Here is a 14,066-nt window from a genome sequence, read left to right on the forward strand (position 1 = left end):
ACCACCGAAAAGGATGTAAGAGCAGTCGAGCTGCCGAGCAGGTTGGTTAAACTATATAGAAGTTGGTTGACGAGTGAGCGAGAGCGCTCGCTGCCGCCGCCGCCCCATATCATTGCGATAGTCTCTCTTATTCAGCCCTTACACATTTACACACGACTCTATCTCTCCTTCTAGCTTCTTTTATAATGTCGCCGTGTTTTCCAGGAAAGAATTCAAATGATTTGTTGGCTGAATAACTCGGATCATAGAACGTTCTTAATCAAAATGTCGTGCCGTCCCGATGACGCCTTTATATATATAAGCGTATAGATGAGCCGTGAATTCATCAGTCCTCCCCCCTTGCCTGGAATTGTCGTCTTTTGAATGAATTCTTTGGAGAGCTGCCTGACTAGTTACCTATTTGGCATCGTCCTTGGCGGTAATTGGCATTCACGAGACATCGTTTCTAATAAAGTAGACTAACGGGAGAGTGGCAGAGAGAGAGAGAACTGGAAAACCAGAAGCGCAGCAGCAGCAGCAGCAGCACTGGCCCCAGCTAGCGCTCACCAAATACTAAATCAATCACAAGCCAAAAGGCATTGGTGAATAGAGAGAGAGAGACGAAATTTTAGAGAAAGGGTCTTAGTCTCTCTTTTTCTGTCTTTTTCGTTTGCTCGTTTCATTAAGGGGCGACTACGGTCGTCCTTTGACGCCCGCCCACCTAGCTAGCAAGTTAGAGCAGAGAGCCCCAGCTATATACTATCGTCAAGACTCAACAACATGTACAGAGCTGACTCGGGCTTGTCCGCGCCCGCCGGCGCCAAAGACAACACCATATCGAAGGTATATTATAGACACACGAACCACCCCCACGTGACCGAAAAGACAGGAGGAAAAAAAAAAAAAACCGCACTCGCTCCTTGTGTTGTTCACTGCAGAAGGAAGGTGGTGGTGGTGGTGGTGGGAGGGAGACGGAAAGAGAGAGGCACAAAATAAAGGGACGACCCGGTGTATTAAGAGCCTTCAGTACTTTATAGTCGATGGCACGGGGCACACAACAACATGCTCCTTCCACCCGTTCACAACTCGTTCAGCCAGGTGGTGTGTGCAGTGGCTGTGTGTGTGTGTATATATACAGCCGTGTGTGTGTGTGTGTGTGTAGTCTGCTAGACTAGAACAACCACTCTTATTCTCTTGTTAGTTGTAACCGTTGCACGTTCGAATGAACTTGTCGTTTTCTCCCCGAGTTGTTGCGCCAGTGCTGTGGGTGGATGTAATGTTGGCGGTGTCTACTGTGCAATTCGACGAGTGAAATTCAATTGAATTTGGTTGTGTTTGTGTGTTGCGGGTAGGTGGAATATAGACAAGAAAAGATGAAGAACTTTATCGTGGCCTCGGTTCTAGGCAAAGGCAAACCGAATCAAGGAGCGGAACAGCAACAGACGGCCGACCAGGTAATTAACAAGAATCGGACCAGCAAGGGTGGAGGAGGACTAGTTTTCCAGCAACAACAGCAGCAGACGGCCGTGCTCAAGAATGTCGGACGTCGACCGGATGTTCAACATCATCATCCGAGCAGAGAGCGTCCCAGGGGGAAATCGTGTGACCGATTGATGCAGAATAATCGCAGTGAAAATTGTCAACACTACGGCGGAAGCGAGTGGAGCGACGACGGAGGATTCGCACAGTGGCGGGCCATCCATCATCGAATGCCGACCAATTCATCCCGACCGGAAACTTATTACCATCACGCCCGACCGATTTCCGTATCCATCACAGATCGCATCCAATTTGTGTTGCGGCAACAAGACCGACAGCAACAACAACAACAACAGCAACAACAACAAAACATTCAAATCGAGAATGGTTTCCAGCTGGCGACTCATCACGGATTCCAGAAACCGTTTACGTCTCATTACTATCCGGAATACCATCAACATCCATCGGCTAATGGCAACGGGACGATGGGCATGAACGGCTGGGCCTATCAAAGTGGTGGCAGTTCCAGCGAGGAGGCCGTCGGTCCCAAATCGCTCGACTCCCAGTGGGCTCTGCAGCAGCGGCAGAACAACAACCAACAGCAACAACAACATCAACTCAACGACCTAAATCGAGTCAATCATCCGCATCCAGCAGCCTTGGACCAGCAGTCGGCTCTTTCCAGGAAGGTCTCGACTTACGGAACCCTACCCCGAAATCGACAGCGATTCTTCACGGCCAAATACCATAGTAAATAGTTTTGTATTTATTACACAACATTGTTGGGTTTGTTTCTCATTTTCTTCGTTATTTTTTCGGGACTCTGCGCGGTTGTTGTGCTCATCGAACCTAGTCTACCGGTCCTTTTATCCATTGGCTGGATCTACTTTCCGGTTGTTGGTTTTCTTTTTGGTCATTGGGAATTTTTCCTTTTTTCTGTGATGCAGTTGAACAAAGTACATGACGGGGGTTAGTTGTTTTTTTTTTTCCCGGAATTATTTTTCACACGGCAGACATTCTTGTTGTGCGTGATTGCGTTACGGTTATGTGTTTGGCGACTTGGGCCATCTAGCGGAGTTGGGTCGACGACGACAATGGTGCGCGCGGGTTACGCGCGATTCATTTTGCGATGATGACGGGAAATGGAAATCAATGGATTGGGCAAAATTGTTGGACCCTTTTTTGTGTGTGTTTGGTCAGAGAGACCTATATCTCTTTCTCAACTACTAGTCCGTTTTTAATCAAACAAGAACGAGACGGCGCCGTTTTCCTTGTTTGACGGCGCGACGAACGCGGTCGTAAAACATCACATTTGGCTTTCTTCTCCTTTCATCTCTTTATTTTATTTGGTTCGGAGGTAGAAATAAAGAGGAAACCCCCAGAAAAAAAAAACTAAAAGATGAAGCGAAAAAAAAATATGCGGTCTGGTTTAGTGCGGCTAGCCGTTTGTTACGAGCCCCACTGTTACGAAGAAGGGCAATGCACCGTTTGCCTTTTTTCTCCCTTGGCTTATTCCTGTAGTACTTTTTATATTTCCCATTTCTTTTCTTCCGAATGCAGCACGTCAAAACCGAGTATACCCGGACACTAAATCTATATTTATATGACTGGCGATAAAGTGGAAGCATGAAGGTATAGGAACAAGTCACCTGTGTGTTGTTTCATCAACGAAATAATACAACCCAACGAGGGAACGAAGAAGAAGAAAAATGTTTGAAAAAAAATAACCGCAGACCGTCCGCTTTGGCGTTCGATGAGTTTTTCCTGACAATTTTTCCCGTTTTTTAGACTGGAAAAATGGTTTCCGGGCTTTCTCTTTCTCATTAAACAAGAAACAAAAAAGAAGAAGAAAAATACGCAACCGAGTTTCAGCATTTGCGACTCATTATTACACACTCATTTCTAGATATATATGTGTGTGGGCCTTTCATTCTTTTTTCCGGCGGTCCGTTATTATTATTATTACGAATTTCACCCAACTTTTTCTTATTTGTTTTTCATTTTTTGATGGGGAAGAAAACGGCGTTTCCCACCGTGGAAATTGGAATGACGTGAATTACTGCTGTTTTGTCTGCCTCTACTAGACAACTATTTATAGCGGGGGGCCTCATCAATTTTTCAAAAAATTCAATTCCCTCATCAACACGATACAGCCATCTAGCGGTCAGTGTTGAAACCAAAAATTTCAAACATCCGAGCGCCATTTTCGATCACCTTCGTGACGACTTGTAATAAAAAACAAAATGATTTCACGGTTTTATTGTTTTATAGATCTTACGTCCAAGAAAAATAACTTTATTTTCTAGTGAAAAAGGGGGGAGCTGAAGCAGATGATGGCCTTTCAAAAACGAAAACATAACTTGTTTCTATCGTTCTCCTTCAACAATCTGGTCGGGATTTTGCGTTTTTCCTGGCGTCGTAAACAATTTTAGATGTGGTGTGAGGTCGAGCTGCATGAAGAGCCGAGGTAATTGTAATCCAACGAGTCCATCGCCCTCGCCCATCCATCTTGAACCCCACACACACCGGGGCCCAATGGCGCGCGCGCTAACGGCCATCATTATAAACAAAAGTGGCAAAAACAATCACACGCGTCTTCTCCCATTTTTAGCGAAAAATCTGTAACACATAAAAAATCTGCACTAATGGTCAAAACCAAATTGGGCGGCGTGATTTCGGGACTGCGATGCGGACAAGGTCAAAGTCCAAGGTGATGGAGGCCGATATTCTTTTGTTTTGTGATTCCTCTGGGCCTGACCGCGGGACAATGACGAAGCTGCCATCAGCTTTATTTTTGTTTTATATTATATTTTTCCAAAAAGGAAATTTATAAAAAAAAGGCCAAGAAAAAAAAAAGAGTTCTTTCTTTACTTTTTCGTTTTTCCCTGGCCGATTCATTCGGTCCAAGTGGGTAACACCACCACCGAGAGCGCCACCAGCGGACAACACTTTTGGACTAGCGCCAGACCCTCCCTACCACCACCTCCTCATGCCTCAAGGGCACCGAACAACAGGTTCAAAAAGAAAAGAGAGAAAAGAAAATAACCGAATAAAAGGTAGTGTGTAGCAAAAAAGCACAGGTAAAGGTAAAGAAGAAGAAGAAGGGGAGCTTATACACACACACACATATCCCCCCCAAAAAATTTCCACCAACTAGTTGCTCTTCCCTCTCGGCCGAGTTCAGTTGTGATACTTGGCGAGCGCCGCCATGGCCGCTCTTGCTGCAGCTCTCGGGTACGGCCATCGCGCGCCGTGATTACACACCGTGGTAGACTTTTCGGTAACCCATTCGCCCAGTGCTGCTGTGCCAAACATTTTTTAAACAGACATTTTGACGGCCAGTGAACTCGGTGTGTGTTGTGGGTCTATGTGTGTACTGTGCACGAACGGGTGTGTGTCGAGTTTGGGAAAATTTTCGGTTTGGTCCTATCGAGTGGTGCAAAGTTGTCGGTGAGAAACTGGGAACGGGGAGGGGGGGTTAGGGGGGAAAATGGCGACCATCGGCCTGTCCAAAGTCTTCATTCTCGACAAATACTTTACCGAATTGCAGAAATTCTGGGAAACAGAGCGTAAAGTTCAAGGTATATCTTCATCATTATGATATTATCCTTCTTTCTCCACCATTTTATTTTTTAAATATTGTTGATGTGATATCGCCCACATCTCGTTGGAGAGTCTGTGCTATTCATTCAAATCAAATGAAAAACAAAAATTAGAGTTTATGTACATTTGAGATTGCGCTAGAAGGGAAAGAGGCCATTTGGGAGGGGTAGAAAGAATTGAGGTTGCGAGAGAAAACAGAAGAAGAAGAAGAAAAATCTCAGCTGCTGCTGCTGGGCTGACCAACAAGGCGAAGAAGTGGTCCATGGCGCGCGGTCAGGTGTACGTGTGTGTGTGTTAACTTGCCTTTTCTTCCCCATCTTTCTTTTTCTATCTAACACACACACACACGTAGGGCGTGTATCTTTTTTCCTAACGGATTGTCTTGTTTGTTTGTTGACGTCGTCTGCTATGCATTCGCCGCCTGCCCAAAAACAGACCTTTTCAAAAGATATCCCGTCCCATTTGTCGGTTGTGCTCGACTCGTTTTTTTAATAACCGTGATTGCCAGTTGTTGTTGTCGCTCTCGCCTTTTTGGCGTCCGCTTGTGCCCAACCGCCACCAAGTTGCGTGAGCTCAGCGTGCGTCCCTGCCCGCGTGAATCACGCTCCCCCCCCCCCCCCCCCAAAGTGGATGAGCAGTAAGGGCCTATAAGTAACTAACACGACACGCCTACTCGCCTTCCAGCTGCCGAATCGATTGATTCCATCAGCAAATGATGAAATGAGCCAGGCGGCCGGAAATGGGATTCATTCCTTTTCTTTGGTGAGGGGGTTTTTCTCTCGATGGATGGTGGGAGCCGATTCATCATTTCTGTACTCGGTGGTCTTACAACAGCAGCAGCAGCAGCACAGGTGCAGTCTCTGATAGACGCAAGAAGAAGAAATGATTTCAATCACTCAATCCTCCTTCTCGATTGAGAAAAAGAATAGTCTCTGCTGAGCCTGCTGGATGCTGGATAGATGGATGGAGAATGCTGATGAGCGCTCGAGGTTTTAAGTGCGAGCTCAAGCGAGTAGTAGACACACAGCGCGTGTAATGACAGGTCAGCGTTGTGGGAAGATTGTAGGGCGGTGTGTGTTGCCCACTTTTCTTGGAAGAAGAAGAAAAGATGGACAGTATTTTTTCTTTTGGGGCTGATGTTGAAACTATTAAACGGGCCGGTGACCTTTTTTCTTCTTCTTCTATTTTCTCCCCTCTCTCTGTTTAGGCACGTTTTTCTTCTTTTAGAAAAAAATGTAGATAATGAGATGCAAAAGATCAGAATAAAGGATAGACTTGTTGTAACACGTAATACGAACAAGTTTTGGCTGAGAATCTCAAAAACATCAGACTACTTATTATTAGATATTTCCTTTTGGTTGTCTCTCTAGAGTGTGTCAAGTTGCCGCGATTTGCACAACTTGTTTTGGCCGTTGTCAACATATCGGTTCTTTTTTCTTTCACAAAAATATGTTGTCCCCTCACTCTCTGCGCCACACGCAGCAGCATCTTGTTGGCTTTTTCTTCTTCTTCTTTTGGCTTTTTACCTTTTTTCTTCCGTGTGATGATGGATTGTCGATGCCCTTGGAAGACGTGGAGGGGGGGGGACGAAGGAGAGGGGCAACGGACCAACAAGTGGAAAAAAAGGTAGAAGAAGAAAAAGAAAAAAAGAAAAGATTCATTGTACCTGTCATTAGCGTGTCATTCCTCCGCCCGTGGCGCTCTCTCTGGAGCCCTTCTTTTATGTGTTTCCCCCCTCAACTTCTTCGAGAGAGAGAAGAGAAAAAAGGCCTTCCCATTTGAGCCGGGCCGATGGGAAGCTGCAGGGCAACTACTTCTTCTCTTTTGTATATTTATAATAGTCTTGTTTCTTTTATCTTTTCTTTTTATAAATATTTCTTCTCCCTCTTCTTTTTCTTCTTCTTTTTCCAGTCTGGTTGTTTCCAGCTGAGATCTCTTAAACTCCGCCCTCAAATCAGAAATGAAAGGCTTGTTCCATTCTTTCTTATTTTTCTTCTCTCTGGAAGAAAAATAATAATAAAAAAAAAAGGAGTCGAAAAGTTCATTTCGTTGAGAAATTCATAAAAAAAAGGTCGCCCCCTCAAAAATTCCGCCTGTCGTATTTTTCTTTCTCTTTCCAGCATTAAAAACACCAAAACAGGAAGAGAAAAGATTATGATGTAAATAATAATTGGATTTCATCTTTTTTAAATTTTGCAGATGCTTCGTCGTCTGTGGGTGACTCGATGCACAACGGTGGACAACAACAGCAGCAACAGCAATCACTACACAACCAGACGCAGCAACAACAATCGCACCAGCAGCAGCAACAGCAACAACAACAGCAGCAGCAGCGATTGCGAGGCGTCACCAACGGGGACGTAGGGACGTTACGACCGGGCCGTTTGCCCCAACCACAACAACAACAACAACAGCCTCCAGCTGTTTCGTCTTCCGCACTGGCCACCAACGGCGGCGGTGGCGGTGGTGGTGGCGACAGCGCTGGAGGAGAGTTGGGCTCTGCCGCATCGTCGTCGTCTCAGCCCCACTCGGGCTCTGCCGCCCACTCGACCCACTCGACGGGCCTCGTGCTCTCGGCGCCCACCTCTCTCCAGCAGCAGACCTCCTTGGCTGGCCCACAGTCCCAGCAGCAACAGCCTCCGCATTCCACCGCTAAAACGGATCAGACAGGTATATATAAGAGAAAATAACACACCGCACTTCTCCTCCATCCCCAACGTCACTCGGGCGGGCGGGCCAGCAGCGCGCGCCAGACGAGAGAGGGACTGGGCTTTTAACCCTCCTCCACCACCAACCACCTCCTCCCAATGACCGCAATCTCCCCTGAACCCCAGTTGGTGGTGGTTGGTTGGTTGGAGGCTCGCTGTGTTATCGCCATTTTCTTGTTCCATTCTTTTTCTTTCTCTCACACACACACACACACACACAGCCTTCCGGGGCCAGTAACCGGTTAAATTTTCCGCCATTTTCTTTTTCATTTCAAGAAAAGAAAAGAGAGAGCTTCTATATCTTCTCCCAAAAAATAAGAAAGAAAAGGTCCCAGTCATCCTCGTCTTTTTGGGTCCCTTTCTCTCTCTCTCCTCCTTTTCCCCCCCATCCTTGTGTGCCGATTGAATATTCATCAGGAACAAGGAAATTTCATTGCGTCTTTTCTGAGTCGACTAGTAGCTCGTGGACACGGGCGGCGCTACATCTCCTCCCCGTGTATATAACATGTATCCCGACCGACTAAATACTCCCACGCTTTCATTACACACCACCGGTTGTGTAGCCGGAGATAATTGATGAATGGATGGATGGATGATGATGGTGTTTGATGATGAGAAACGAAAAACAAAACGAGAAATGATGGGGCAACATATTTACTCACTGTTTTTCTCTCTCTCCTTTTTATAATCTGAATGAAATAACAGACAGCGGAGAAGCTCTGAAGAGGCGCAACAACGATTTGTGCCCGGCAGGAGGCGGCGGAACGCTGAGACGAGGAGCCGCCAGATCATCGCCCTGCAACGTAGACGATCTGATTCACTTGGCTGGACCTTTGACCGAAGATGCCGTCCTCAAAACCCTGCAGGCCCGATTCTATGCCGACGAATTTTTCGTAAGATTACTATTAAGAACTTAATAGTTTATAATCATTTAATCTGAAATCCCCCCAAAAAGTAGTCGTGACATTCCAATGTTTTACTCAATTATCTTTTTATTTTTGTTGGGGTTTGTTGGTATTGTCGTCCTATTTTTAGACGAATATCGGGCCGATTCTCTTGGCTTTCAACCCTTATAATGAGGTGGGCAACGCTCTCACCCTTTCCAGTACGCGCAATATTGTCCAGAAGCCGCAACTGGTGCGCGTCGTCCAAGAAGCCGTCCGGCAGCAATCGGAAACCGGTTATCCCCAAGCCATTATCCTCTCCGGATGCAGTGGCTCGGGAAAGACATACGCCTCAATGCTCCTCCTACGGCAGTTGTTTGACGTGGCCGGCGGCGGGCCCGAAACGGACGCCTTTAAGCACCTAGCCGCCGCTTTTACCGTCCTCCGATCGCTGGGCAGCGCAAAGACGCAGGCCAATTCAGAATCCAGCCGCATCGTAAGATTCTTTTTCATCCGCAATTGTTCTTATTTCGACTTAACCAATCACATCCATTTCTAGGGTCACTTTATCGAAGTGCAAGTGACGGACGGGGCTCTGTACAGGACCAAGATTCACTGCTATTTCCTGGACCAAACTCGCGTCGTCCGCCAGCTAGCCCATGAGAAAAATTATCACATCTTCTACCAGATGTTGGCCGGATTGACGGCAGAGGAGCGAGCCCGCCTCTCGCTCGAAGGCTATTCGGTCGACAACCTGCGCTACCTCAATCGCGGTGACACGCGATGCAACCAGGCGGAGGATGCCCGCCGATTCGCCAACTGGAAAGCCTGTCTCGGTACGAACAAGAGAGAGAGAAAATTTATTCCGTTTTCTTTTTTTTTTTTCCCTCATTTCATTCGTGACCGGCCCGGAACAATTTGATTGGACCGCGTGCAGCAGCAGTGAAATGCGATGGGGCATTGTTTGCGGGTTGTTTGTCGACAAGAAAGACCATTTGATATTCTAATCATCGTCATTATTATTATTGCCATCATCGTCACAGGTGTACTGGGCATTCCGTTTTTGGATGTGGTGCGAGTTCTGGCGGCCGTCCTCCTTCTGGGAAACCTCCAATTCCACGAGACGAATGGGGGCGGTGGCCAGTGCGAGACGCACGAAGCCGAGCTTAAAGCCGTTGCCGGACTGTTGGGTGTCACTCCGGCTTCGTTACTACGCGGGCTGACTATGCGGACACACAATGTCCGCGGGCAGCTCGTCAAGTCCATTTGCGACGCCAACATGGTAAGAAAGCATTTCTTCTTCTTCCTATTCGATTGTAAAATTATTATATGGAGGCCATTTGTATGCGCAAACACAGTCGGGAGGAGCCAGGGACGCGCTGGCCAAAGCCCTCTACTGCCGGACGGTGGCGACCATTGTGCGGCGAGCCAACAGCCTCAAGCGCCTCTGCATGTCTGGCACGCTTAGCTCCGACTCGAACGATTCGGTGCACAACCAGGCCGAGGTGGCAAGTCAACACGCATCGACGGTCGGCACGGCCGGATCGAAATCCAGCCGCTCCATGGCCGTTCTCAATACGGCAGTCAGGCACGCCACCGACGGATTTATAGGAATTCTCGACATGTTTGGATTCGAGGATCCAAAGGTACTATACACACACACACACTTGACGACCGAGCAATTCCGGCAACGTTTTATTGTTCCGCCCCTCACGAACTGTGAACTATATCCTCTTGTACTTTTTTTTCGATTCCGTCACTTTTTGCCATCAAATCGGAATCGATCCAGCCGAGTCAGTTGGAACACTTGTGCATCAACTTGTGTGCTGAAACGATGCAGCATTTCTTCAACACGCACATCTTCAAGTCGAGCATCGAATCCTGTCGGGAGGAAGGCATCCAGTGTGAACTGGAGCCCGACTACGTTGACAACGTGCCCTGCATCGACCTCATCTCTTCTCTGGTACTTGACATACTTCCATTTAATGCTGGCGGGGGGGATGAAAGAATCGGGTTCCTTTCGTCGCATTCCATCTAATTTTCTTCTTTTTTTTCACTTTTAATTTGTTTTCTCGTCCAAAAATAGCGGACCGGCCTGTTGAGCATGTTGGATGTCGAGTGCAGCGCTCGAGGCACTCCGGAATCCTACGTCCAAAAAGTCCGACTCCAACACAAGCACAACAGCAGGTTATTCGAGTCGAAATCGGTGGCCTCGGACCTGCGAGTCTTTGGCATTCAGCACTTTGCTGGACGAGTCGTCTATGACGCCAGCGACTGCCTGGGTATGGATTGACTCCTCATATTCTTCTCGTTGCTGCTGGGATCGATAAATTCCCCTTAAAATCAATTCACTTGGTCGATTTTTCTATTTGAGCGGAAAGTTAATTTTTTTTTTCGTTCATCTGGTTTCTAGAAACCAATCGCGATGTCCTTCCGGATGACTTGGTTTCCGTATTTTACAAGCAGAGCTGTCAATTTGGCTTCGCTACCCATCTCTTCGGTTCAGAGCTCAAAGTTCTTTTCGCCCAGGAGACGGCACCCAGGGGCATCCGCTTCCGCATTTCACCCACCTCACACACCGATCTGTGAGTATTATTGGCGCAATCATTTATTTCTTTTTTTATTTTGGCCATCGGTGATCTCCTTTCTTATTACGCTGGTGTTCTCATTTGTTTGAAACGATGTGTCCAGGTTGAACGGCGACGATCCAGTTTCGACGTTGACGCAAGACTTTCACACGCGGCTGGATAATCTGTTGCGGACGCTGGTTCACGCCAAGCCGCACTTTATCCGGTGCGTCAGGGCCAACAATACAGAGACGACGGGACATTTCGATCGATCGGTGGTCAGCCGACAGGTCCGGGCCCTTCAAGTCCTCGAAACCGTCAATCTCATGGCTGGAGGTAAAAAAATCAAATCAATTGGGAAAATAGAATCATGTCATGGAGAGAAGAAAGTTAGGAAAGGAGTAGAAAAGAAAATGCTATAGATTATTCCATCAGCGTCCGTCCTTCATGACCGCCTTTAACTCTCTGTTGTCAATTTGCCGCTAGGCTACCCACACCGGATGAGATTCAAAGCCTTCAATGCCCGTTACAAGATGCTGGCACCTTTCAAACGGCTGAAAAGGGTCGACGACAAAGCGCTGGACGACTGCAGTCTGATTTTGCAATCCTTCCAAGCCAATACGACTCTTCAGCTGCCCAAGGATTCGAACGTCAGCACCAGCTGGTCGCTGGGCAAACGGCACATCTTCCTCAGCGAGGGCGCCCGCCAGCAGCTGGAGGCATTGAGAGCCGAAACGCGTCACAACGCCGCCGTGTCGATCCAGTCGACGTGGCGCGGATGGCACTTTCGCCGTCGCTGGCCCACAGTCAAACGCCAGCTGGAACTGCGAATGGGCCGCAATGCCAACAACTCGTCAATGTCGGTCAACAACGCCGGAAATTTACAAAACCACCAGGTCTCTGGTGGCTCCTCCCACGTCAACCTCAATCGCGGTAATATTTCAATTGTCAATGCCGAAATAATATCCAGGGAGACATATACTAACGTCTTATCTTGCTGTTTCACCAGGCAACTCTCATCCGTCTAACCGGAATCAGCAACAACAACATCAACAACAACAGTTGCAGCAATCGCAACAACAGCAGCAGCAGCAGCAATCGCAGCAAAGCCAGCAACTGTCGGCTGTCGGCCAGAACGTCAGCTCATCCCAGCAACAGTCGTACGGGCGACCCAGGCCGCAGCCAATCGCCTGCACTCCTCCGCCGGAAGCTTTGGCTGGACTCCATCAAGAGAAATGCGACGCCAAAACGATACAGCACACGTGCTCCCTTTTCGGTCTCGACTTGGTGAGTCCCGTCAGACGTGAAATTTCGTTTCAGACGGACAGAAAAATAAAATGAAATCATTTTAAATTTGCTTTTCATCAGGAGAGACCTCCGCCGTTGCCACCCAGTCGGTCCTACACGGTGGCCGGTAACAGCAAATTGGGGTACCCGCAGACGCGGATCATGAAAAGCACTTTTCCAGGTATTTTGAAGCCCGTCCGACCGGAATCGGCCCTGATCTCTTATTACGCTACATGTGCTCTAAAGACATGCATCTTTTAAATCGCTTTACAGAAGACGCCAACGGCGACGTCGTGTTACGCGGAGGCGAGGCCGTGATGGTCATGGGCGCCTCACACCGCAGGGGTCACCTGCTGGTCGAACACAAGAACCATCACTTCCATGTGCCCTATCAGTTTCTCGAGCTCAAACCCAATAGCCAGCAGCCTGGCGTCGACATTTGAACTGGACATTTGTCCTGGCCCGGAAGAAACCACGTCGTTTCCCCCTGAAACAAATTCTACGTCGTTTCTTTTTTTTATCTTCCAGCCTCTCCACAAAATCCAAGGATTCAATTTAAAAAAAAAAAAAGGAAACGAAACACATAAAAGTATGAAAACGAAATAATTACTGATTCCAGCCTCACATCACTAGAGACGACATCAGTCCTCCTCGGGAAAGATTTTTTTTTTTAAAGATTTTCTAGCCCCACAAAACAAAAAAGAGCCTTATATCTGTTACCGTGTTTTTTTCAGTCTGTCTTGTCTGTTTTTTTCCCAATTATTTTTTCCCTTGTTTTGTATTTTGTCTGGTAGAATTTGATACCTTCCCCCATTCTGACGCTTTTGTTTTCTAATTTCATTAATTTGATCATTTTCTTTTAATGAAGAAAACGAAAAAACAAAAACAAACTTCTCCCCCTCAATATTTTCGTTCTTTGACGCTCTCAGACACCACAGCCAATGCTCAACTTTTTGTTTGTTTTTCTCTCTTTCTCACTTTCCGATAATGTGGCGAAAAATTGAACTCGTCGATTCTTTCCCGATTTTTATTATTATTATCATTCTTTACACGATTGTTACATTGATATTATCAAACTTGCACCGATGCCATATTAAGTTGTAAGACGATGAGAATTTCGAAATAAGGAAACAACCAGAGAAAGACAAAATTGAAGATAAACAAATAACAAATTTAAAAAAAAAGACAACAACTATGTGCCATGATGTCCGTCGGTTGAGTGTCTCCTCTTGCCTTTTTCGCCTTCATCCCCCGACCTTTTTGTCTTTTTTAAAAAAGAAAAAGCAAAAATTTACAACAAAACACAAATTCACCTCTCTCTCTATTTCTCTCCCTGTTGTTTCCTAGCTTATATCTCCACCCAACACATCCCCCAACTCTCTCTCTCGATATGATTTATGAATTAAACACAATATGAAATATTGCCTTATCCATCTCATTTTCTCCCTGGCCATGATCGGATACTTCCAGCCACTCATGAATATCGAACCCATAGGAGAAGTATCATCGCTCTACAATAGGGCCCCAACGAAATTGGTTTCGTGATCGTGAGAGTCTCT

General features: G+C 46.9%; 1 protein-coding gene across 2 annotated transcripts; it reads left to right on the forward strand.

Annotated features, from left to right (window-relative positions):
* The first annotated feature begins 1,024 nt into the window (after window positions 1–1,024).
* LOC124344324 (unconventional myosin-Vb-like) lies at window positions 1,025–13,699 on the forward strand. 2 transcript variants are annotated; one of them, XM_046797842.1, is made up of 15 exons: window positions 1,025–2,208; window positions 7,261–7,731; window positions 8,475–8,662; window positions 8,805–9,149; window positions 9,213–9,489; window positions 9,697–9,935; window positions 10,012–10,299; window positions 10,443–10,616; window positions 10,740–10,935; window positions 11,067–11,238; window positions 11,345–11,556; window positions 11,707–12,153; window positions 12,230–12,507; window positions 12,589–12,688; window positions 12,781–13,699. In XM_046797842.1, the coding sequence occupies exons 1-15, from the start codon at window positions 1,353–1,355 to the stop codon at window positions 12,948–12,950; spliced, it is 4,413 nt and encodes a 1,470-aa protein (XP_046653798.1). In that variant the 5' UTR covers window positions 1,025–1,352; the 3' UTR covers window positions 12,951–13,699. The 2 variants fall into 2 exon arrangements, with proteins under 2 accessions (XP_046653798.1, XP_046653803.1); XM_046797847.1 differs by lacking the exon at window positions 1,025–2,208 and adding an exon at window positions 4,597–5,039.
* Window positions 13,700–14,066: the final 367 nt, after the last annotated feature.

This window comes from Daphnia pulicaria, chromosome 1 (assembly GCF_021234035.1).
Source record: "Daphnia pulicaria isolate SC F1-1A chromosome 1, SC_F0-13Bv2, whole genome shotgun sequence".
In the NCBI taxonomy this organism is placed as follows: domain Eukaryota; kingdom Metazoa; phylum Arthropoda; class Branchiopoda; order Diplostraca; family Daphniidae; genus Daphnia; species Daphnia pulicaria.

What these genes read in the sequence shown, in the direction of transcription:
- LOC124344324 (XM_046797842.1), top strand. Translation starts at nt 1,353, where the DNA reads ATGAAGAACTTTATCGTGGCCTCGGTTCTAGGCAAAGGCAAACCGAAT. An exon ending in TCGACCTCATCTCTTCTCTG is followed by an intron (nt 10,617 to 10,739) that starts GTACTTGACATA and finishes GTCCAAAAATAG; the next exon opens with CGGACCGGCCTGTTGAGCAT. An exon ending in CATGAAAAGCACTTTTCCAG is followed by an intron (nt 12,689 to 12,780) that starts GTATTTTGAAGC and finishes ATCGCTTTACAG; the next exon opens with AAGACGCCAACGGCGACGTC.